The sequence below is a fragment of the Callorhinus ursinus genome, unplaced genomic scaffold, assembly GCF_003265705.2.
Source record: "Callorhinus ursinus isolate GAN/ISIS: 27379988/994484 unplaced genomic scaffold, GSC_fseal_2.0 scaffold51, whole genome shotgun sequence".
NCBI classification, from domain to species: Eukaryota; Metazoa; Chordata; class Mammalia; order Carnivora; family Otariidae; genus Callorhinus; species Callorhinus ursinus.
Window position 1 is genome coordinate 3,636,504 of NW_027397113.1, and position 23,446 is coordinate 3,659,949.

Sequence of the window (23,446 nt, forward strand, 5' to 3'; positions counted from 1 at the left end):
CAAGGTGCTGGCATTGATTTGTTAACTTGTCATTTCCTAGAGATTTCTTCATTAGAATATAAGCACATATGAGGGCAGAAACCTGTTTTTGTTTTTTGCTGTATCCTCAGGGCCTGGAACAGGATATTTAGTAGATGTCTAATAATTTTCCTGATATTTTTACACACCCTTGAACCCCCCCGTGCAGTCAAAATTCTACAGACAACTTTGGACTCCTTAGAATCTTAACTATTAACAGCCTATTGTTGACCAGAAGCCTTTGAAACAAAATAAATGGTTAACACAAAGTTTGTATGTTACGTGTATTATACACTGTATTCTTACAATAATGTAAAGCTACAGAAGATGTTATTAAGAAGATCATAAGGAAGAGAAAATACATCTATAGTGCTGTACTGTATTAAAAAAAATTTTGGAGCACCTGGGTGGCTCAGCCGTTAAGCATCTGCCTTTGGCTCAGGTCATGGTCCCAGAGTCCTAGGATCAAGCCCCGCGTTGGGCTCCTTGCTTGGCGGGAAGCCTGCTTATCCCTCTCCCACTCCCCCTGCTTGTGTTCCCTCTCTCGCTGTGTCTTTCTCTGTCAAATAAACAAGATTTTAAAAAGAAAAAAAAATTTTTTTTTTTTTTTCACAAAGAAGTGGACACGCACTGTTCAAACCCATGTTGTTCAAGGGTCAACGGTATTGGGAAATCCGAACACAGAAAGATTTGTAGTTGTTACGCCATTTGAGGAGCGGCCAGTACTCCTTTCTTAAACTTTTTTCTTCCAGTTTTGGGATAAATTTCAGGTAATTTTTACTTCTAAATATAGTTAGTGGCCAATTAGCTCAGACACTGTCAACCAAGCCAAGACCATGGTGGTATTTCTATGTGAGCCATCTGTGTCCCAGGCCAGAGAGACTGCACCCTTGCTTCTGTTGGGAGTGGGACCTCCATGGGAGCTGTGAAACCTTTAGGCTTTGCTGGCCACCCAGTGTCCTCAACTTCTGTTTCTCCACAGTCTACTACAGTATCAGCTGTGTTAGCCTTTGAAATTCCATCTCCACCTTTAATATGTAAGTACTCTTTTGGCTTGTGGTCAACAAGAACAGATTCCACACTCAGGAGGGCAGAACAATCAATGACCAGAGAATTAGTAGAGTATGTATTCATTTTGAGCTAGCAATTTATTTTTTAAGATTTTATTTATTTGAGAGAGAGAGTACGAGCAGGAGGAGGGGCAGAGAGAGGGGAGAAGCAGGCTCCCCACTGAGCGGGGAGCCCGACACGGGGCTCGATCCCACGACCCCAGGATCATGACCCGAGCCGAAGGCAGACCGTTAACCGACTGAGCCACTCAGGCGCCCCTTGAGCTAGAAATTCATAAGTAGCTCCCAAATTTCTGATGGTTTCACTAGAACTGGTTTTACAAAATAATTCATTTGTGAGCATAAGTAAAGTTTTTTGCCTTGACGACAGCCATTGTTATCTGGACAAGTGGAGAGTATCAGAGCCTCCGCTAGAATATATCCAGACATGTGGAGTGTATTCATACTAGTGAAATTCAGCTTTCACTTTCTCTTATTGACAGAGTGATACCTTAGTACTTAAGTTTAAAAAACAAAATACCAGTTGACTGCAGTATAAATGAGACTAAAGTTTATGAGTTTGCTCCAATTTGGATGGATCATTAATCTTCAATTGAAATTATGTATAAGTTAGAGTGGATCTCAGTCTCTGTTCCATGAACTGAGCTGAAGTGTGCTACTAAAATGATTTATTGGCGAACTTTCCTAATTCTCAGGGAAAAAACTGGGTCAATAGGTATAATTTCCTCAGATTAAAATTTTGGCATCTGTTCTTTGCCCCAACAAATGATCAAGTGAATGAGTAAGTAACTGAGAACAATAGTTCTCACACTGGAGTTTACTTCAGAACCACGTGGGGGGCTTTACTAAGGACAAGTTGCTGGGCTTCATCCCGGGTTTTCTGCTTTTTATCTCTGAGTGAGAATCGGGGTTGGGATTCAGGATTCTCTGTGGAGAGATAACTTGCTATTTCTTTTCTCTCTTAATTCTCTCTAAAGCCATATTGCTCTTCTCTGTTCCATGTGGTTCTATTTTATGTCTCACCGTTGAAGGGTATTAGGACTCCTGAGTCCGGAAAACACATTCTTCAGTCATGCTCCATAAACTGTGTATTCCAGGAGGGCATTCTTGAGATGGACTTCCTAAAGGACCAAAAGCACTTTACCTTCTCCTTCTTCTTCTTTTCCTCTGAAGGTGCAGAGCTAGGGGGTGAAGCAGAAGGCAGAAGGGCAGGTGGTAGGGGGGTTGCTGTCGATAGTGGCTGTGATTCCAGCCAAGTCTTTGTGCAGGCGGGGGCTTCACTCACTGCCTTGAACAGCAGAGGCATCTTGAGAAAGAAGCGGACTTGAAGAGGTCAGGTTATGACTTTAGTATTCTGCAGTTTAAAACAGTACAGAAAGTAGTTCCGGGGCACCTGGGTGGCTTAGTCGGTTAAGCATCTACTCTTGGTTTCAGCTCAGGTCATGATCTCAGGGTCGTGGGAACGAGCCCCACGTTGGGCTCTGCGCTCAGCAGGGAGTCTGCTTTGGATCCTCTCTCTCCCTCTGCCCTTCCCCTGACTTGCACACATGCACGCACTCTCTAAAATAAGGATTTTTAAAAAATTAATGTTTTGTATTTTTGTTGGGTATCATTAAAGTTATGACCAGGTGTACATTTCTAGAAGTACTTCAAAATAATGTATCATTTGTGTTTTTAAAAAATAAGGGAAATTGGCCTTTGTATGGGGTAGTGAGAGACCCTCAGGCAGCAGTGCTGGGTTCTCCTCATTCTGCCCCAGCCCGATGGTGTGGCCTGGGCCATGGGACTTCTCAGCCTCTGTGGTGGTGGTTCCATCTGCAAATCGAAGGAGTTGTACTAGGGTCTTAAAGCCCCTTTAGCTCTGAAGTTCTATGTGTTTGCACTTTCTTATCCTGAAACTCTTTTAGTCTGGTTTATAATAAAGCATAATTCCATAATGAGGTGATGCTATGGACATCCCTATTATCGTTCCATTACCAGCAAAATGTAACCCGTTATACCCTTACTTCCAAAGGTCCTTATAAATTACAAGCATCCCTCACTATCCAAATCATTCAGTTCCCAAATTCAGCTAATTAAAATTCAGATGGTGAAGGATATCTCTATATTAGTAAATATAATTTCTCAGGTTTTTTTTTAAAGATTTTATTTATTTATTAGAGAATGAGAGAGAACACGAGACGGGGAGGGTCAGAGGGAGAAGCAGACCCCCCCGCTGAGCAGGGAGCCCGACGCGGACTCGATCCCGGGACTCCAGGATCATGACCTGAGCCGGGCAGTCGCCCAACCAACTGAGCCACCCAGGCGCCCTAATTTCTCAGTTTTTGTTGCTATTACAAAGGCAGACATTTCATGGTGGGCAATACTTTGATATTTGAATATCAGTCTCTGAAAAACCTTGACTGTTGACTTCAAATTAACAACAAAAGACAAAGCTTAACTTAGATACTTTTTCTTAAGCTTTCCTCCTAACAGAAGAGAGAACTTCCTTGTAGTTTACTCACAGTTAATATACTGTTACCAAAACATGTCATTTGAGCAGATTGTTGAGGTGTACCTAAATACCAACATAACAAGGTGCAAAATGAATCTTATTGGTAACTGAAAGGTAAGTACTTATGGAGCATTTACTATTTACCAGTCTCTACGCACAGCACAAGCAATGTGCACGGCAGAGTGAGCTCCCCTCAGAGTCTGGGGGTGCTGGAGACCTCAGCATGACACTGGATGACTTGGGGCGCCAAGTGGTCTTTAAAGAGTGGAAATGTTAGTTACTAAATTACCTCCCCCCCAAAAAAAAGGCTTTATGACATACAGAGGGGTGGGGTTCGGTCCTTGCTGCCACCTTCCTCATGGCTGCCAGGGAGTCGCTCAGCTCCTCTCTCTTCCTCTTGGCACAGATGTGTGGCCCCACCCTTTCCTCAGTGAGCTTGGGGGCGCGCTTGTCCTTGGAGACCTTGAGCAGCACTGTGGCACACCTTGGATCTGCTCTGCACGGACTTGGTGCGCTTGGTGGGGCACCCACGGCGGCAGCTGGGCCTTGGCTGCTCCCGTTCTTCCCTCCTTGTGGCCCTGCTGCTCCTCCACGGCTCCCAGCACCAAAGACTTAATACTTTATATCCTTCTCAAGGGTCCGGGTAGTATGGTCTTTTATGTATTTACCTCCTGGTTTTTTCCGTATTTTGTTTCTGTCAGGAGAGAACGTTGGAATTATTCTCTGAGCTATCTGAAGAGAGCGACTCAATGCACCTGGGTCAGGCGGTCTGTGGGCATGAAGTGGTTGGGAGAATCCAAGAACATGGTGGTGAATGGCAGGAGGAGTGGAGGCAAGTTGTCTAATGACCATCAGCAGAGTCCATCAAAACTGCAGCACGCGGGGAAGGAGACCACGAAGGCCGGCAGACACGCAGTTGAGAGGAGGTCGAGCAGATGTATGTACACAGTGCGACTCTCCTTTTCCTTGTGGTCTGGCCGGCGATTCTTTGCAGCTTGTGACATACATTCTGTCTCTGTTGTTTTCCGAGCACTTGTTCATGTTCTCACAGTTAACGGGGGTGTTTTTTATCCTTTCAAAGTTATAACAGTTCTCATTCTCATCTGATGCACACACCTCTAGTTTAATGCTTAATATGGTAACTGTAAGTATGCTCTTATATCCATGACCTAAGTTATATTTTGTAGAATGTATAGCTGAGTGCTTAATCTGTTCTGTAAAAAATATTAAAGTGCTGCCACTGGATTTCCTATAAGTTCAAACCATATTTTTTACATCTGATGTAAGTGTAGGTATGTCTTCCTTTGAAAACTTAGCAACATGAATAATCAAGTCATCTCTACAGGAGAAGTGGAATTTAGGGCAGCTTCCCAAATTGTTGCCATTTCTTCTATTTTTATGGGGTGAACAGTCGTTTATCCTGACACTGGAGCACTGGTGATAATGAGTTACTTTTTTACCTTCCTACCTCTTGGTGAGAAGGAGGCTTCTGTTAAGAGTTCAGGAAGTAGTTCTTTTGAGAGCAGGAAAGTGCCCCAGGGTAAGTGTGAACCTAGGTAGGCAGCTAGATGAAGATACCCAACCGCCTTCGGCCATGTTGAGGAGGATAGCTTTCTAAGTTCTTGCTTCTCCTGAGGTTAATTAATTTATTTATTTATTTTAAAGATTTTATTTACTTATTTGACAGAGAGACAGCGAGAGAGGGAACACAAGCAGGGGGAGTGGGAGAGGGAGAAGCAGGCTTCCCATGGAGCGGGGAGCCTGATGCGGGGCTCGATCCCAGGACCCTGGGACCATGACCTGAGCCGAAGGCAGTCACCCAACGACTGAGCCACCCGGGCGCCCCTCCTGAGGTTAACTTAGCCCCCCTACGGAATAGTTTTAGTTTATGTTGCAGTTTCCCTGCCCTGAGTAGAGTTGGCTTTTCCTGGGACTTGCAGCAGTTTCAGATAGATTGCACCAGTTCCGACTGATGACCTTCCTACTCTTTAGAGGTTCATGCAGTTTATCAGGCCCAGGCTGCGCTTAACATTTCCATATCAGCACAGGTCACTGTTTCTGTAAAAAACTAGGCAGAAAGCCCTGCTTGGGATAGGAGTTAGAGAGAGTGCCCAAGACTGAATAGAATCTCCTCCTCACGGACACCTGCTCACCCTGGAGCATGTGATGGGAACCTGAAGCAAATGAGAAATTGGTGACCGTAGCAGGTGGTATTGGCTCTGGTCAGTAAATTAGGCAACTTTTTTTTGGTTGTTTTTGGTTGTTTTTTTCAAATGGCTGTTGGCCTCCTTTTGTGCATCATAGAGCAAAAGGTTTTAATTAGTTTTATTGTTGGAGGTACATAATAATGTAGAAAATGATCGTTACATGTGCTACACTTTGCCAAGGGTAGACAGATTCTGAGGACAGGCTGGGAAAATCCAGCAAATGTGAAGATGGACAGCGTCACATTGAATGTCACTGGACAAGAATGGTACAAAGTGAGAGCCGACGATGAAGCAAAACAAAGTTGTGCTCCATCCTCAGTAACTACAGTGACTTCACCTAACAGCAGAGCCTCAAAGTACATGACGCAGAAATGGACAAAACTGAAGGGAGAAGTAGACAATTCAGCAGTAATTTGGAGACTTCAGTTCCCCACTTTCAATAATGAGTTGAACAACTGTGCAAAAGATCAACGGGGAAGAAAGACTTAAAGAGTACCCTGAACTAGTTCTTCCTGATGGACATCTGTATGGTGTCCCACCCAATGACAAGAGAATGCACATTCTTCTTAGGTGCACATGGAACATTCTTCAGGGTAGACCATAGGCTAGGCCGCGCAGCAAGCCTCAATAAATGTTAAAGGATTGGAATCATACAGTGTATGTGTTCTCTGATTACAATGGACTAAAATTAGAAGTGAATAACAGAAATTTGAGAAAATCACAAATATGTGTAAATTAAACAACGCACTCCTAAATAACCAGTGAGTTGAGGAAATCCAAAGAGAAATGAGAAAGTACTTCAAGATGATTGAAAATGAGGATACAACATACTAAAACAGGATGCAGCTAAAGCAATGCTTAGAGGAAAACTTAGAGTTGTGAGCAACTGTATTAAAAAAAGAAAGATCACTCTTCATCGGTAACCTAACTTCTTACCTTAAAACACCAGAAAAAGCAGAGAAAACTAAACCCAAAGCAAGCAGAAGGAAGGAAATAATAGAGTGGAAATTTACAAATAGAGAAGTAGAAGGACAACAGAAAATCAGCAAAGCTAAAAGGTTGACTCTTTGGAAAAAAAAAAAATCAACAAAATTGTCAAACCTTTACCCAAGACTAACCAAGAAAAAGAGAAACCTCAAGAATGAAAGAGGGGACATTACTACTGCCTCACAGAAGTAAAAAAAGGTTTACAACTCAATTTTCTGAACACCTAGATACCAACACATTAGATAACTTATATTAAATGAACAAATTCCTAGAAAGTAACAAACTACCAAAACTGATTCAAGAAGAAATACAACATCTGAATAAACCTGTAGCAAGTAAAGAGGTTGAATCAGTAATTTTTTAAAAACACTGCTAAGAAAATCTCAGGCCTGGATGGCTTTGTTGGTGAATACTGGCAGATATTTAAAGAAGAATTAACACCAATTCTTCATACACTGTTCCAAAAAATAGAAGGTAAGGGAGCACTTCCTCATTCGGTGAGACCACTATTATTCTGCCACCAAAACCAAAGATATCACAAGCAAAAAATACCCAAAGAACTGCAGACCAATATCTCTAATAAATATGGACACAAAATCCTCACTAAAATATTAACCAAATCCAGCAAGAAGTGGGAAGGGTTCTATAACATAAGCAAGTGGGATTTATCCCAGGAATGCAAAGTTGGCTTAATACCTGAAAATTAATGTAATACTGCATCAATAACATGAAGGACAAAAACCCTAGGATCATTCCAGTAGATGCAGAAAAAGCATTTGACAGAATTCAACAAGACCCTTACAGGGTAAAAACACTCAACAAACCAGGAATAGAAGGAAATTCTTCAGCCTGATAAAGGACATCTACAAAAACCCACAATTGATGTCCTATTTAATGGTGAAAGATTAAATGCTTTTCCCTTGAGATCGGGAACAAGACAATAATATCTGTTCTTACCACTTCTGTTAAGCCTTGTGCTAGAGGTTCTAACCACAGCAGTTAGGCAAGAAAATTAACTAAAAGACATCCAGATTGGAAAGGAAGAAGTAAAATAATCTGCAGATGCCATGATTGTGTATATAAAAAATTCTAAGGAATCCACTTAAAAGCTATTGGAACTGATAAATGAGTTCAGCAGGATAGGTCAATATGCAAAGAATAAAAATATAAAACTTACACTCTGGGAACTACAAGTCATTGTTGAAAGAAATTTAAAAAGACCTAAATAAATGGAAAGACATCCCTTGTTCATCGATTAGAAGACTTAATATTGTTATGATGGCAGTACTCCCCAGATGATCTACAGATTGAACACCGTCCCTATCAAAATCTCAGTTGGCTCCTTTGCAGAGAAATTGACAAGACAGTCCTAAAATTCTTATGGAAATTCAGGGGACCCAGAGTAGCCAAAACAGTCTTGAAAAAGAACAAAGATGGCACACATGCACTTCTCATTTTCAAAACTTAATACAAAACCACAGTGTTATATTGGCATGTGGCTAGACTTATATCGATGGAATAGAATCGAGAGTCTGAAAATGAACCCTCATGTTTGCAATCAGTTGATTTTCGACAAGCATTCCAAGAAAATTAATTGGGGAGAGAATGGTCTTTCAATAAATGATGCTGGAAAACGATATGCACATGTAAAAGGATGAAGTTGGACCCGACCTCATAGTATGTGTGAGAAATTAACTCAAAATGGATCAGAGACCTTAAGTATAAAATTCCGAGGGAACATAAGCATACATTTTCATGACTTTGGACCTAGGCAGTGGTTTCTTAGGGCACTAAAAGCACAAGGAACAAAAGGAAAAATAAAAGATAAATTGAAATTCATTAAAGTTACAGACTTTTGTGCTTGAAAGGAAACATCAAGACCATGAAAAACAAACTCACAGAAGGGAAAAAAAACCATTTTCAAATCATGTATCTGATAAAGGACTGGTATTTAGAATATACAAAGAACTCTTACAAGTCAGCAGTAAAAGACAAACTCCAATTCAAAATGAGCAAAGGAATCTGAATAGACATTTCTCCAAGCTACACAAATGGCCAGTACGTGAAAAGATGCTTGAAATCATTAGTCATCTGGGAAATGCAAATCAAAACCACAAGCTACCACTTCACAGCCGCCAGAATGTGTCAAATTAAAGGGACAGATAGTAGCAGATGTTGGTGATGATGTGGAGAATTTAGAAACAATCATACGCTGCTGGTGGGAATGTAAAATGGTGCAGCCACTTTGGAAGACAGCCTGGCAGTTTCTCAGAAGGTTAAGCAAAGAGTTACCATATGACCTAGCACTTCCACTCCTAGGTATGGGCCTAAGAGAATGGAAGACATAGGTATACACAGAAACTTCTACATGAATGTTCATAGAAACATTGTTCATAATAGCCCAAAAGTGGAAACAGCCCAGTGTCCATCAACTGATGAATGAACTAACAAAATGTGATCTATCCACACAATGGAATGTTATTTGGCCGTAATAAGGAATAAAGTACTGCTGTATGGTACGTGGATGAACCCTGAAAACATTATGCTAATTGAAAGAAACCAGTCACAAAAGATCACATACTGTCTGATTTCATTGATATGAAATTTCCAGATCAGGCCACTCCATAGAAATAGAGAGCAGATTAGTGGTTGCCAACGGCTGGGGGAAGGGAAAATCGATAGTGACTGCTCATGGGTATGGGGTTTGTTTTGGGGGTAATGAAAATGTTCCAGAATTGATTGTGATGATGGCTACACAGTTCTGTGAATACGTTAAAAACCATTAAACTACGCTTTAAAAGGGTGAATTCTATGGTTTGTGAATTATATTTCAATGAAGAAAATAGAAAATATACCAACCTGGTTAGCTTTTACATACCTACGTGCAAATGGTTTGATTGCAAAACATATACTTACCTTCTGATAGGGACTCAGATGTTGAGTGTTAATTTGTTTTTTGAAAGAGTGCAGAAAAGAAGGTTACCTCTCACTGTGTCTTTCCTTCCTCCACACCTTAATTGTGAGAGGTTTAAGATTATACTGTTAGCATAATGGCGTGGCTGAAAAGACTCTCGCTGACCTACGTGGCTGAGCATCACTGAAACTTCACCCGGGCGAGTGTGGCCTTCCCGTCCTCTCTTTGCGCTGCGTTTCTTCCGCACCAAACCAGATTACCTCAGTTAGGTATCTCTGGCACTTCCCTATTTTTATGCATTCGTTCAGAATTTGCTTCATACAGGCTAGAAGTCAGCCTGTCATTCTCTCTGCTTTCCCCGCTTCTGCCACCTAACTCTTCTAGTTGAGTTTCTGAACCCTTTGCGTGCAAAGTGGGGACAGTTCTCATCCACCTGCCCCCCAGCAGGAAGGCGAAGTGATCTCCTTCGGGCTCCCTTTGATCCCTGAGGTCCGCCCTTCTGGCACATCCTGCAGAGCGCTGCTTGTGCTCTGCTCGTTTCCTCCCCCTCCCCCCTCTGAACGCCTCCTGATGCTGTCTTGCTGTGGCAATGAGCATCCACTCATCCCCTGTTTCCCATCTTCCTCCAAGGGGCTAGTAAGGCATCTGAGCCCAAGATCTCTCACCTCGTCAGACCCTGTTCTTGGGAAACCTGGTATCATCCCTACTAACCAAAATACTCTCCATTATTTACTGTATTTGGCTTTCTGTTTATGCAAAAGGCACTCAGCTCTGAATTAAACAGATTGAAACAAGTAATTTCCATTCTGAATTACTAGCTTGAGAGAGCAGTGAAGCTAAAGGTTTAACAGGTAAATACAAGTAGTTTTCTATTTGAGTTACTTTTCTTTCTTTTTCTTTTCATAGGTAATGGTAATTCGGGATTTGAAGGACAGAGTCGATATGTACCATCTTCTGGAATGTCTGCCAAGGAACTCTGTGAGAATGATGATCTGGCGACCAGTTTGGTTCTTGATCCCTATTTAGGTTTTCAAACACACAAAATGAATACTAGGTAATTGTAAGTCTTTATCCTGAAGTGGAGCAGATGATGATGTTGAATTTAAGAAAAGAGATGCTAATTTTACTTTTAGTCAGAATTTAAAATGACATTAAAGGAAAGATCTTTGCTGTAGAAGATTTTCTATATGTGAGCGAAGAAAAGCAACAAAAGCTTCCTCCAAGGGTCTTGTCAGTTTTAATTTTGTGTTCTTATTTTATCTCAGGCTGTTTCTATTAAAATATAAAGCTGGAAGAGCATCTCATATTTTATTTTAAATGTTAACGATAATTATCTTAGCTGAAAGAAAAATCCTGTGAAACCTTGAAAATGTGTGTGATTTTTCTTCTGCTCAAAGTAGGTTACATCAGGGATGTTTTCATGATTTTATTGTAGACTTTTCTTCTTTTAAATAATTACAACTGTATATAGAGAATTTTGCCATCATGTTTAATCTTTGAGATTCAGCTAATCATGGTAAGAGTGAATATTTTTAAAGATGTGCTTCTGTTCAGTACACAGATAAGAAAAGAGATGCATAAGTGCTTTATTGAGTACCACATGCCATCTGTATAAAATATGAGACTGAGCGCTGCCCACTGCGCTAAGGCGGCACCTGTATGATGTAGTATTACATTACTACTGAAATCTATTATGTTCTCTTAAACATCATCTTTCCCCCAAAAAAGGCCTTTAGATGATTTCATAATTGCCACCGGACACTAAGTCGGAACTTTACAACTTTTCTTTATCTCTTAACTTGAGTGGCAAAGGGTTTTCAAGGCTGGTGGAAGAGTGTCACAGCAGGGACTGAGAATGTCGAGCCAGTTCCAGGGCCCTGCGCCCCCCCACCTTCCGCACACTTGCACTGGTGTTTGTAGCTCCAGGGCCGGCGGCAGCTCTAGAGGGACTTGATCACCAGGTGACTCGTCACCAATAGTGGGGGGAAGGAAGAATTGGTGAGTAAAGGTGACTGGAGGAAATCTTGTGCCGTTTTTTCCCCTTTTAATTCAGTCCCTTGCTAGAATTTAAAACAAGAGACAGTATGATTCATTTATCAATTATATTCTAAATCCAGAAAGAAAGAATTCAGATAAAAATGAGCCTTCCGTATTTTCTTTCTTCTTTCTTTCTTTTTTTTAAAGATTTTATTTCTTTGAATGAGAGAGAGAGAGAGAGAGAGAATGGGAATGAGCAGGGGGCAGAGGGAGAGGCAGACTCCCTGCTGAGCAGGGAGCCTGATGTGGGGCTCAACCCCAGGACCCCGGGATCATGACTTGAGCCTAAGGCAGCTGCCTAACCAACTGAGCCACCCAGGCGCCCCGAGCCTTTGGTATTTTCATGTGATTTCCTGTCATCAGAGGTCTTTTCTTGCTATAAAATGAAGTGACAAGTTGATGTGGACTTGAGAACTTATTTAAGTAGCTCCCTGCCATCGGAAGGATAGATAACCTAAATTTTGTAAGTAGGCAGGTGGATGACTATTGTCTGGAAAGTCAGCAGGACGGGATGTCCTAGTGTCCAATTAAAATCTGGTCTGCATTATTTTAAGTCCATTTCCCTTCTTTCCCCAGTGAGGCTAGCACCCGTTCTCCTAGGAGATCCTGATAATATTTAAGAAATGTGACTCACTTTCACATAATAGTCTTAGAGATACTCAGGGTATTACTGCAAAGGCCCGTAATTATGACCTGGAGTCATGAAGCAAGAGAAGAAAGAGGTCATGTTCATTATGCCTTGTATACTGATATATGGAAGCATGTAAGCCATCTTAGGAAGCATTGCATCAGAATTACAATAAAATTTTCAGTGGTGTAGGAAAGAATTCCCGTGTATTCGGTCCCCTCTCCCCTAGCCATTCTTTGTTCCAAAAGATGAGCAGTTACCTGTTAGTGGCTCCTGCAATAGGAAATAACTCGTATTTTTAAATAAAAGTCCGCCTTGACAACTGCTTCCCATAATTAGTTTACATGTGAGTCACTTGGGGAGTCTTGTTCAGATGCAGGTTCTGATTCAGTAGCTGTGGGCTGGCTGGGGCCTGAGATGCTCCATTTCTAACAAGCTGCCAACTATACTTAGAATAGCAAGGTCCTAGACCATCTGGCCTACTGAGCTTTGTTATGATATAATGAGTGGATAAAAAGTTCCTTATCAGTAGTTTCCTAGGCTCATTTAAAAATGTGCAACTGGGGCACCCACGTGGCATAGTCATTTGAGTGTCCGACTCTTGGTTTCAGCTCAGGTTGTGATCTCAGGGTCGTGGGATCGAGCCCTGCTTTGGTCTCTGCACTTAGCACAGAATCTGCTTGAGGTTCTCTCCCACTCCCCCCTCCCTTCCGTGCTCTCGCATACACACTCTTGCTCTCTCTGTCTCTCACTAAATAAAATCTTTTAAAAAATAAATAAAAACATGCTGTCCTAAGATGTAAACTTCAGGGTTACTCCACAAGTATTATTAAAATTCAAGACATTACTGTATCCAGATAGCCCTAAATTAAAATGCAGGATCTAAAATTCGTTAAACCCCATTAAACATTCAGAAGAAAACACTTACTCATATTTTTCAGTACAACGTGTAACCCTACTCCTAGAGTTCCTAGAGGAGCCGTAGGTGGCACAGATGGTTGTGCTCTACCCTTTCTAGAGCACCTTGGGCCCGCGTGGCTGAGCCGGCAATGCTGCTGTGTCCCCGAGCGCCGTCTGCCTTTACTAGAGGTGTTCATTTCAAAAGTCTTTTTTTTTTAAAAGATTTATTTATTTGAGAGAGAGCGCGTGCATGTGGGGTGGGGGGGCAGAGGGGGAGAAAAGAGCGAATCCTCAAGTAGACTCCCCAGTGAGGATGGCGCCTGACATGGGACTCGGTCCCATGACTCTGAGATCATGACCTGAGTCGGATGCTTAACTGACTGAACCACCCAGGCGCTCCCATTTCAAAGGTCTTTTTAAGATTTTATTTATTTATTTGACAGAGAGCACAAGTAGACAGAGTGGCAGGGAGAGGGAGAAGCAGGCTCCCCGCCAAGCAGGGAGCCCGACGCGGGGCTCAATCCCAGGACCCCGGGATCATGACCTGAGCTGAAGGCAGCCACCTAACCGACTGAGCCACCCAGGCGCCCCTCAGAGGTCTTTTAACAGACTTTTGTAAGCTGCCGTTAGGGAATACACAGAAGTTTTATTAATGAAGCTTGTTAATCTTAGTGAAAGGCGTATGTGTTCATTTAATCTTAGTGAACTTGAAAATAAAACTGTGTCTTCTAATTCTTTACCTTTTGAGCAAGAATTTATCAGAATGTTGACTTACGTCATTCTCAAAGATAACATTTTATAGGAAATGAGGAAAATCAGTGGTGCTGCATTAGAATAATTTTGACTGTTTCTTAAATTATTAAGTTTATGGACTTCTCTTTGGGGTATGAAAGACATGACTGGAGCTTGGATCTTCCCTGTCCAAGCTGTCCGTCACTTGTAGGAGTGATCTCCTCGTTCCCATGTTTGTACGTCTGTAATTTGATTGTCCTTTTTCAGTTTCTCTGTTTTAGGCCTTTTTCCCTCCCTCTACTTCCTGCGGTGTGCCGTCAGAAACCATGTTCAGATACAATAGATACTTAACAGTTTAAGAATTTCCCTAGCTCTATTATGAATGCTTATGTTTTAGTCTTGATAAATTCCTGCATTTAAAAACAAACAAGTCAGAGTTGTAGCGTGACTATCTAGAAATGGTATTATAAACACAGTAGTAATTTCAATTTATTGGGAAATATTTAGATGTAGTTGACCTCTGTCCATTATGAAAATGAAATTCTTCCTTTTAACCAGAGAACAGAGTTGCTAGTTATGCCTCTGATTTTTTTTTTTTTAATGTCTCCAATTTTTTAAAAAGCACGTGGACAGGTGAGAGTGTAAAGCAGGGGTGGATGCCTTCCATAATGCCCCTTGTTGTAGGCAGCAGGACTTGGGAGGTTCCGTCTCCTGGGGAGTGGGGGACGCTGAGCAGGAAATAACACAATGGAGAAATGGGAAGAGTCCTCACAGGATTTTTTTTTTTAAATTTTTTATTGTTATGTTAATCACTATACATTACATCATTAGTTTTCGATGTAGTGTTCCATGATTCATTGTTTGTGCATAACACCCAGTGCTCCACGCAGAACGTGCCCTCTTTAATACCCATCACCAGGCTAACCCATCCCCCCACCCCCTCCCCTCTAGAACCCTCAGTTTCTTTTTCAGAGTCCGTCGTCTCTCATGGTTCGTCTCCCCCTCTGACTTACTCCCCTTCATTCTTCCCCTCCTGCTATCTTCTTCTTTTTCTTTTTTCTTAACATATGTTGCGTTATTTGTTTCAGAAGTACAGATCTGTGATTCAACAGTCTTGCACAATTCACAGCGCTCACCGTAGCACATAACGTCCCCAATGTCTATCACCCAGCCACCCCTTCCCTCCCACCCCCGACCACTCCGGCAACCCTCAGTTTGTTTCCTGAGATTAAGAATTCCTCATACCAGTGAGGTCATATGATACATGTCTTTCTCTGATTTACTTATTTCACTCAGCATAACACCCTCCAGTTCCATCCATGTCGTTGCAAATGGCAAGATCTCATTCCTTTTGATGGCTGCATAATATTCCATTGTGTATATATACCACGTCTTCTTTATCCATTCATCTGTCGATGGACATCTTGGCTCTTTCCACAGTTTGGCTATCTCACAGGATTTTTGGAACTTTTCTCTATTTTTCTAATCCAAATTGTACTCGGCTTATCTCATCCTTCTGTTGTAACCATCAGATTTTAATTTTGCTTATTTATGTATTTGATTTTTCATATCCAGTATGGGGTGTGAATTTATAAATCACTTTAAATGTCACTTTAAACTCAAGTGCTTGATTAGAAAACAAATACATTTTTAGGCCTTCTAACTTAATGTGATCAAGGGGGAAAGGATGTCGTGTGGGAAAGAGAATTTCGGCATCTTGGCCTCTGTTACTATGCTGAGTCTGCCTACGGCTTCAGAAAGCTCTTGAGTGTCACAGCATTTTAAGGACTTGTGGGACAACTAATATTGTAAGTCTGTTTAGAAGTTATAAATACAACTTATACAAATAGTTTTTATTGTTGTTGTTTGTTTTTGCATTTATATAGCGCTTTTCCTTCGAGGAGCTCAAGGCATTTTTCAAAATCTGACAGTTTTCCTCACAACAACCCTGTGAGGTAGGTAGAGTGCATTACAAACAATAATAAGATACCAGCTAACCTGTTTCAATCTTTATGGTGTTCTTTTGTGTTAAGTAATTGGAGGTGTCAGCATAAACACGATTTTTAGAACATTTTGCAAACCTTTTAAAATAGTTTGATCTTAGTAATAGCTGTATTTAAAAAACCACTTGTACTCCATAACAGGGTAATTTTAAGAGAAAGCATTCATCAAAAGATCAGGAGTCACTCCCTGGGATTAGCTGAGCACTGATTGCAGGACTCAGCCAGGTATGTGTCTGGGGGTTGTCTCCTTTCAGGTCCAGAAGGAATGAAGAGCTGTGGTTCTAGCATGATTCCTCAGCATCTACCAACTGTCCGTGTGCAGCTGAATTTTCTTCAAAGGGGGAAATGTGTTCACAATGTTGCCTTACCGTCTTCTTATTTTATATCTTAAATATTTGAGCATTTTCTCTCTCTTCCTCTCTCCTTCCCTTGCTCCCTTTTTTCTGTCCCCCTCCTCTCTCCCGCTCCCTCCAGTCAGCTCTTGGGTGTACATGCTAATGGAAGGGCACAGTAGTACAGCTAATAGAAATCCGCAGCTTCCCTTCAGTGCCGCACTGGCCACTTGGGTTTGGAAACAGAAAAACCAAATAGCAAGAAACCCTGGGAAGTCAGTCTCTGGAAAGAGTGGGGAACAGGTGTGTGGGAGTGTGAATTCATGTTTCTTTCTGCCCTTTTTAATAATAAATGATTTAAGTGACATATTTTTGTATTTCTTATACCAGCCATTGATCAGAGGTGGGGGAAGAGAACAATGTTTGGTTTATTTAAAGTTGTAAAGTTTGTATTAAGAGGGGGAAGAGGGACATACTGATTTGGAAATGCCAAATTCCTGTCTCTTGCCTCCCCCGCCACGCTGATTGCTACCTCCCAGATACTAAATTCAAAAGTATATATTTGTGTCCACCCCTTTCGCCGTCTCTGGCTGGGCTCTGTGCTGTGCTCGGTGGCGAACGCAAGTCAAATCCTGTTCTGATCATGAAACACCAGAGGACCCTCAGAGTCTTACATGAGAGAGTAGGACTGGGCACAAGGCCGGGTAATAATAGTCCATCCATTAACAGCCCTCATTAGGCCTTGTTTTCCTCATTTATGGAACAGGAGCATCGTTTCACATAACCTAAATATTCTTCGAGCTTTAAGAACCGTGGTGTGAGGATAGCTTTGTGCAGTTTGCATGGTAGGTTTAGAATGATTATGGTTAAGGAGAGGACAAAGGGTCTTTTTCTCCTCAATAGTAGAAAAACACTTCACTTTTTTCCAGGGTTTTCAGTGCCTTTTTGCTCTGGCCCTATTAGTTGTAACAATCTTATGTTATTAAGTAATTTTATCTCCCCGAACTATCTCTTATAATGGGATTTGACTTGAGCTGTCAGCCAGGTGATTTTGATGTACGTCTGTAGGATTGTCGAAAACAACTGTCTCACCCCTTCCTGTCTGCACCCAGAACGATTTCTTCCTCCTTTGCCTCACTGTCATTTCATGCCTATAGCAGCCAACTGAGACAGTAAGTTCTGACAGTAAATTACATCTTAAGTGAAATAGGGGTTCTTGCCAGTGAGTAGTAGCAAGGGACAGTTTCGGGGGTTTTGTTTGTGTTCGAAGCAGAAGTCAGGAAAGCAGAAACAAAGGCAGACTATTACTAAGTCGCCAGTTGGTTATTTTGTGTTGGTTTTAGCATATAAATTGTTTGGCATCATGAACAAAGAGTAAGCAAAACTAAGGAGAGCTGACAGGCACTTTCAGAGAGGGAGGAACGTGTTTCAGGAAGTGGAGAGCGCACAGAAGGTGTCAGGAAGAGGCAGCAGCCATTCCACGTCTGCAGCTTATTTTTCTGACATGTTCTCAAGAGCTTTAGGTGAATTTAGCCCTGACTTTGGCTTGCTTTTCTAATGCATCAGGCCATGCGGTTATTTTAAAACACAGTGTCACCGTTAGTCAATTCCATGTTAAACTTGGAAAGATGGCTTGGCTCTTTCTGTGCTTTGTAGCCACTTAACATCATAGATGAGTCCATATTCGTTCTATAAGTGAACTGTTGCTTTTCTGTTTCCTCCACAAAACATGGGTTATCTGTTTCCCACCATTTCATATTCTGGCCTTAGCTGGCAGCTGCCGGGGTGACTGGTCTGTCCTTCCTGTGCCGGGAGCCTCATAGTGTAGCACTGCGCCATGGAGGGTTTAGGTTTTCTAAGAAACCCGCTCTTGACAAAATTGCTTGTGGTGGCTGCAAGTAAGTAGTTTAGTATTCTATCTGTGTGGAAGTATGGATGTTTCCACAATTCTGCAGGTGTTTTTTTTTTTTTTTAGATCATTTTAACGGTGGTTCTCTGACACCGTATTCTGACAACTTAAAGACCTTCAGAACTGTTTAAAGGACTTGCACTCACTTGCCTGTGAGAGCTGGTATGCTAATTGATTGAAATGGAAAATAATATAGGGCATTGTCTGTTTATTCATATGATCTCTCCAGGATGTGCCTGGAGTCTTTCTCATAGTTCTGCTTACTAGTTGTGAGCAGCTTATTGACACTTTGGCTAGTTAGTCCACCACCTAGTGGTGTCCGCTTCCATTTCTAGAGTGGAGGTCCTCTATGGGTCCTGTCCAGTAAACAGCATCCCCCCCCACTCAGGGGCTCACGTCTTTCCTCTTCCTTGTTCTAGTACTTTCCCTCAATGTTGCTGGCCAAGCTGACTCCCTCAGCCCTTGTTTGGCTCTTTGAATCCACCCTCATTAAGATCCTCTGCTTAGACTTCCGCTCACTTTGCCTGCCGCCTTTTGATTCTTTCCTGCCTAGGGTAATATTCTGCTTTTTCTTTAGAAAGCTGAAATCACCACTTTCCTCATTGCCCACATCACTGTCAAATCCAAAACCCCTTCCCAAACAGACCCTACACCTTCGTTAGTTTCCATACCTGAGAGTGCTATAGTGTGTAGTTTACGCCCTGTTAACCTGCAGTAGCATAACGATGCCTTGCTTAACCAGGATGCGTGTATGTATCTCTCAGTCCCAAAGGGGCTTTCCGTTCAAGAGCAGTGGTCGTGTCTTTGCTCGTATTTTTCTCCACACCACCTGTGTACATAGCACCGAATAAAGAATCTGTGGTGAGATCCTGTGGCTTAAAATCTCACTGAAATGTGATGGAGACCTTCATGATAGCTTACCTGGAAAAAATTTCTGCTTGGATACTTCCTGTGCTAGAGTTTGTGCCAGATCTTACTTCCATGTTAGTGTGTTCAGGGTTTGCAAGGCATGTAGTTTTAATTGTTGGAGTAAGATGCGTAGTTCAAATATATTTTCTCCTCAGCCACTAATAGTTTTTTCTTAACAGTTTATTTCAGTAGCAGTCTAGCTCCTTTTTTGTTGTTGGACATTCCAAAAACAAAACAAAAGAACTTTATTTGGGAAAATAAACCAAAAGAAATTGACATGAGAAGAAATTTTGAAATTAAGGTGCAAGTACACGTTTTACTAAGAGAACACAGCTTTAGAATAAGGGGCTTTACAAACAGAAGTCTTTTTTGTTTTGTTTTGTTTTGTTTTTAAATATTTTATTTATTTGTCAGAGAGAGACAGAGCACAAGCAGGGGGAGAGGCAGAGGGAGAAGCAGGCTCCCCGCTGAGCAAGGAGCCCGATGTGGGACTCGATCGCAGGACCCCGGGACCATGACCTGAGCCGAAGGCAGCCACTTAACTGACTGAGCCACCCAGGCGTCCCCAGAAGTCTTTTTTGGACCACGATTGTACAGTTTTCTGAAAGCTTGGCTGGTTTTATTATAGAAGCCTTTCAGAATTCTACCCTGACAGTTTTTCCTTTGAAATCACCAATTTAGCAGTATCACCACTAGAGTTGTGCTTTTTGCAAAACTCTTTGCTCTCTGAATGCAGTTATCAGAGATTAATTTGACATGGGTGTTAGAACATCAGGGTGTATTTCGGGACCTCTTGGGATACTAGTTGGTTTGGGATTTTTCTAACTGTGCACATACAGAATGTTGTTTATGGCATGATTTTGTTTGCTCCATCCCTCTGAAGCTCATTGCCTTGCACTCTTCTGGCTTGAATTCTGCATGTTTTAAAAAAAAAATCTTGTCATTCTAACTCTCAATTAGACACATTCTATTCTAGATCTTTTGGACCATCCAAAGTATATGGCTAGTATGAGCCTGAATCAGACAGCTTTCATTTGAGTCATCTGGTCATTTCTCAGTTAAATGAGGTAATAGTAAAATAAGTATATCAAAATATAGTTTGAAGAAAGAGAAGTTCTAGTTCCTGGTGATTGCTATTACTTGAGCAGTAATTATCAGGATTATTGATGATTATCTTTTGTTAAGTCTGGCTGTCTTTAGTTTATTAATCTCTTATCTCAGGAACTCACATTAGTGGCCCAGGGATGATAGCAGATAACTAAAGTGAATGTTTTGATTTTGTTCAGATTTCGACCTATTAAGGGAAGGCAAGAAGAACTAAAGGAAGTCATTGAACGTTTTAAGAAAGATGAACACTTGGAGAAAGCCTTCAAATGTTTGACTTCAGGCGAATGGGCACGGCATTATTTTCTCAACAAGAACAAAATGCAGGAGAAATTATTCAAGGAACATGTAGGTTTATTGATAAGATTAATACTATTTTTCTGTTTGGATAAGAGTGGAGAAAACTAAAGCTTAAATTTTAGTGAACTTGAAGCTTTAAATCAATTTTGCATAAAGCTGAGCAGTGTGAAGTTCTAATCATACATAAGGTCATTTGTATGACTCTCCGAAGAGAAAACTTTGTCATCTAAAGATGAAATTTACTGTCAACTTTTAGAGGAACTTGGCCAAGCCTCTAGGTACTCAAATATGTGAAATTTTAAAAAACAACAGAGTTTGTTACTAATGATCTTTAATGTTTTACGTTGTTGGTGTTAGTTTGCTTTTATAATTCTGAGCAAGTCTAACTGGATAAACAATACAAAATATTCTTTTTTTTTTTCTGTTTTAGGTATTTATTTACTTGCGAATGTTTGCAACTGACAGTGGATTTGAAATACTGCCTTGTAATAGATACTCGTCCGAACAAAATGGAGCCAAAATCGTTGCAACGAAAGAGTGGTAACTATTATACTAGTATAACCCGTCATGTCATCTTAGTTAAAGTTCTCTCGTAAATAACTGTGGAAGTACTAAGGGAGTTGTGGGAAGGAGTGAAGCCAGGCTCACTCTAGAGGAGCCAGTGCAGGGCCAGTGCCTTGGCCCAGTGACCTGGGTCAGGACAGTGAAATGAGAAATCGGAGTTGAACCAGATCCTGTCACTAAGCCACCGTGCTTTGAGTCTGAGTGCGGCTCAGTGACGAGGCTGTTGGAAGCCTGTGGGCGCCAGGGCTGGAGAACCCGGCTTCAAGAGTTCGTCTCCTGCTGGCCTAGAGGAAAGGAAGGTGGGGTGTGAAGTCTTAATGATCCTAGGAATTTCACAGGTGGAAATTTTCTTCTGCGTTGCCTGCCTAAATATATACACAGACATAGATGTGCCCATTTAAAAAAGGGTAGTGAAGTGGAGCCCAGGTAGGAGGGATGAAAGCCATTCATGAGAGAGAATATTGGATTATATTTTTCCTCTGATGCCTGTTCCTACCTTATGTCTCAGGAGAAGGAACGTGTTGCCCCTCTCATAAGCTACCCTCAATACCCTCAGTATTTTTTATGGCAAAAATGTTAGAATCAGGTCCCTGAAAGTGGGATGGCCAGAGAGCAGCACGCCCAGGCCTCTGGGGTAGATGTGTGCTTGTGTGTGTACGTGGGAATATATCCAGCCGGCTCCCCAGCTCCTTGTGTTCTCAGTGGATGTAGAGCTTTGAGGTCTTGTCTTCTAGGGCTGGGCTGTCCAGTGCGGTGGTTACCAGACACTTGTGGCTCAGTGTGAACTGAGAAGTGTTGTCCATGTGGTTTACGTGCCAGGTGCTATATTAAACTGTAGTCCTCATGAACATTTCTTTTGCTGGAATAGGATTGGGGGTATATTGGGTTAAAATACATGACTCAAAGTAATTTCGCCTGGTTTTTCCTTTACTTTCTAAATGTGGCTGCCAGAACGCTGAGGATTCCTTGTTTGGCTTCCGTGACATCTTTCTCGGATGGTGCTGCTCTAGAGGGTGGCGTGCCATCCTGGGTCCCCATGACCTTTTCCTCCCGCTTGTCTCTGTCTCCTTCATTCACTGTCAGCAAGTTGAATTCAGGGCAGTGGGTATTTGTGTCCTTCCTGCCTGCAGAACATGACACTGCGTGCTGGCAGGGGATTCAGAGATGGAGGTTAGCACAGCTTCTGGCGTCTCGTAGCAGAGAGGCAGCTACGCAGGCAGCCGTGGCTCGAGGCTGTGGGGCTTCCGGGGAGGGAAGACATGGCCCGGCGGAGGTCCCGGGGGCTCAGCTGATAGACACACAGCTAGGCTTTCTCAGTTCCTGGTATTGATTGGACAGGCTGATTTTATTGAAAGAAGCCTTGTTATTTATAATTACTAGTAATTTTTAACATGACATATTTTAAATAGGAAACGAAATGACAAAATAGAATTACTGGTGGGTTGTATTGCCGAACTTTCAGAAATTGAGGAGAACATGCTACTTAGACACGGAGAAAACGACTTCAGTGTCATGTATTCCACAAGGAAAAACTGTGCTCAGCTCTGGCTCGGCCCCGCCGCCTTTATAAACCATGGTAAGCTGTGCTTGTCGGGCGGGCGCAAGTGGCGGGCAGGACTGCTAAGACTTAGCATGGCCTTGTCAGACCGGCCGAGCTCGCCTCCCTTCACAGGAGGCTGGAGCTGGGACCTCTTTATCTTTCCCCACCAACTTGTTAAGTAAATAATCCTGTAGTTGACCTCGAGACCTAAACTTCTGTCAAAAGTTGTAAAATGTGGAAAGCTTATTTCAGATTTCTGTAATTGTTCGTGTTTCAGATCTTATCTACAGTTAATTGACTTTATCTTTTGGACATTTTTCAGATTGCAGACCTAACTGCAAGGTAAGCGGAGACATTTTTTTATTTCAAGTGTTTTCTTTCTGCCTCAGCTGTGAGTTTCTTAATGAGTCGATTGTATTTCAGTTTGTGTCGACTGGTCGGGATACGGCGTGTGTGAAGGCCCTGAGAGACATTGAGCCTGGAGAAGAGATTTCGTGTTATTACGGAGACGGGTTTTTTGGAGAAAATAATGAGTTCTGCGAGTGTTACACTTGCGAAAGGTAGAGTATCGAGTAAGGTGGTTGTGGGCATGAGCTGAGGTCACTTCCTCCTCATTTGCACGCAGGGATAGCCCTCTGTGTTCCGTAGCCTTGCACCCGGCGCAGCGTGAGTCAGCAGCCAAAGTTGAAGAGCACTTTAGGGACCTTGGCACCTCAGCCTTTAAAATCTTATTTAGAGAGCTTGGGAGAGAACACACACACACACACACACACACACACACACACACACACACACACA

General features: G+C 42.0%; 1 protein-coding gene across 5 annotated transcripts in view; it reads left to right on the forward strand.

Moving 5' to 3' along the window:
- KMT5B (lysine methyltransferase 5B) overlaps positions 1-23,446 on the forward strand; it is a 55,924-nt gene that overhangs the window by 15,235 nt on the left and 17,243 nt on the right. For 2 of the 5 annotated variants that reach the window (XM_025879416.2, XM_025879418.2), the window contains 8 exons: positions 4,284-4,519; positions 10,597-10,744; positions 15,874-15,942; positions 20,427-20,592; positions 20,975-21,084; positions 22,518-22,684; positions 22,971-22,990; positions 23,072-23,208. In XM_025879416.2, the coding sequence (XP_025735201.1) occupies positions 4,360-4,519; positions 10,597-10,744; positions 15,874-15,942; positions 20,427-20,592; positions 20,975-21,084; positions 22,518-22,684; positions 22,971-22,990; positions 23,072-23,208 (977 nt within the window). In that variant the 5' untranslated portion in view covers positions 4,284-4,359. Of the gene's footprint in view, positions 1-4,283; positions 4,520-10,596; positions 10,745-15,873; positions 15,943-16,131; positions 16,216-20,426; positions 20,593-20,974; positions 21,085-22,517; positions 22,685-22,970; positions 22,991-23,071; positions 23,209-23,446 lie in introns of those variants that run through there. The other 3 variants (XM_073883377.1, XM_073883376.1, XM_025879417.2) reach the window with 3 other exon arrangements.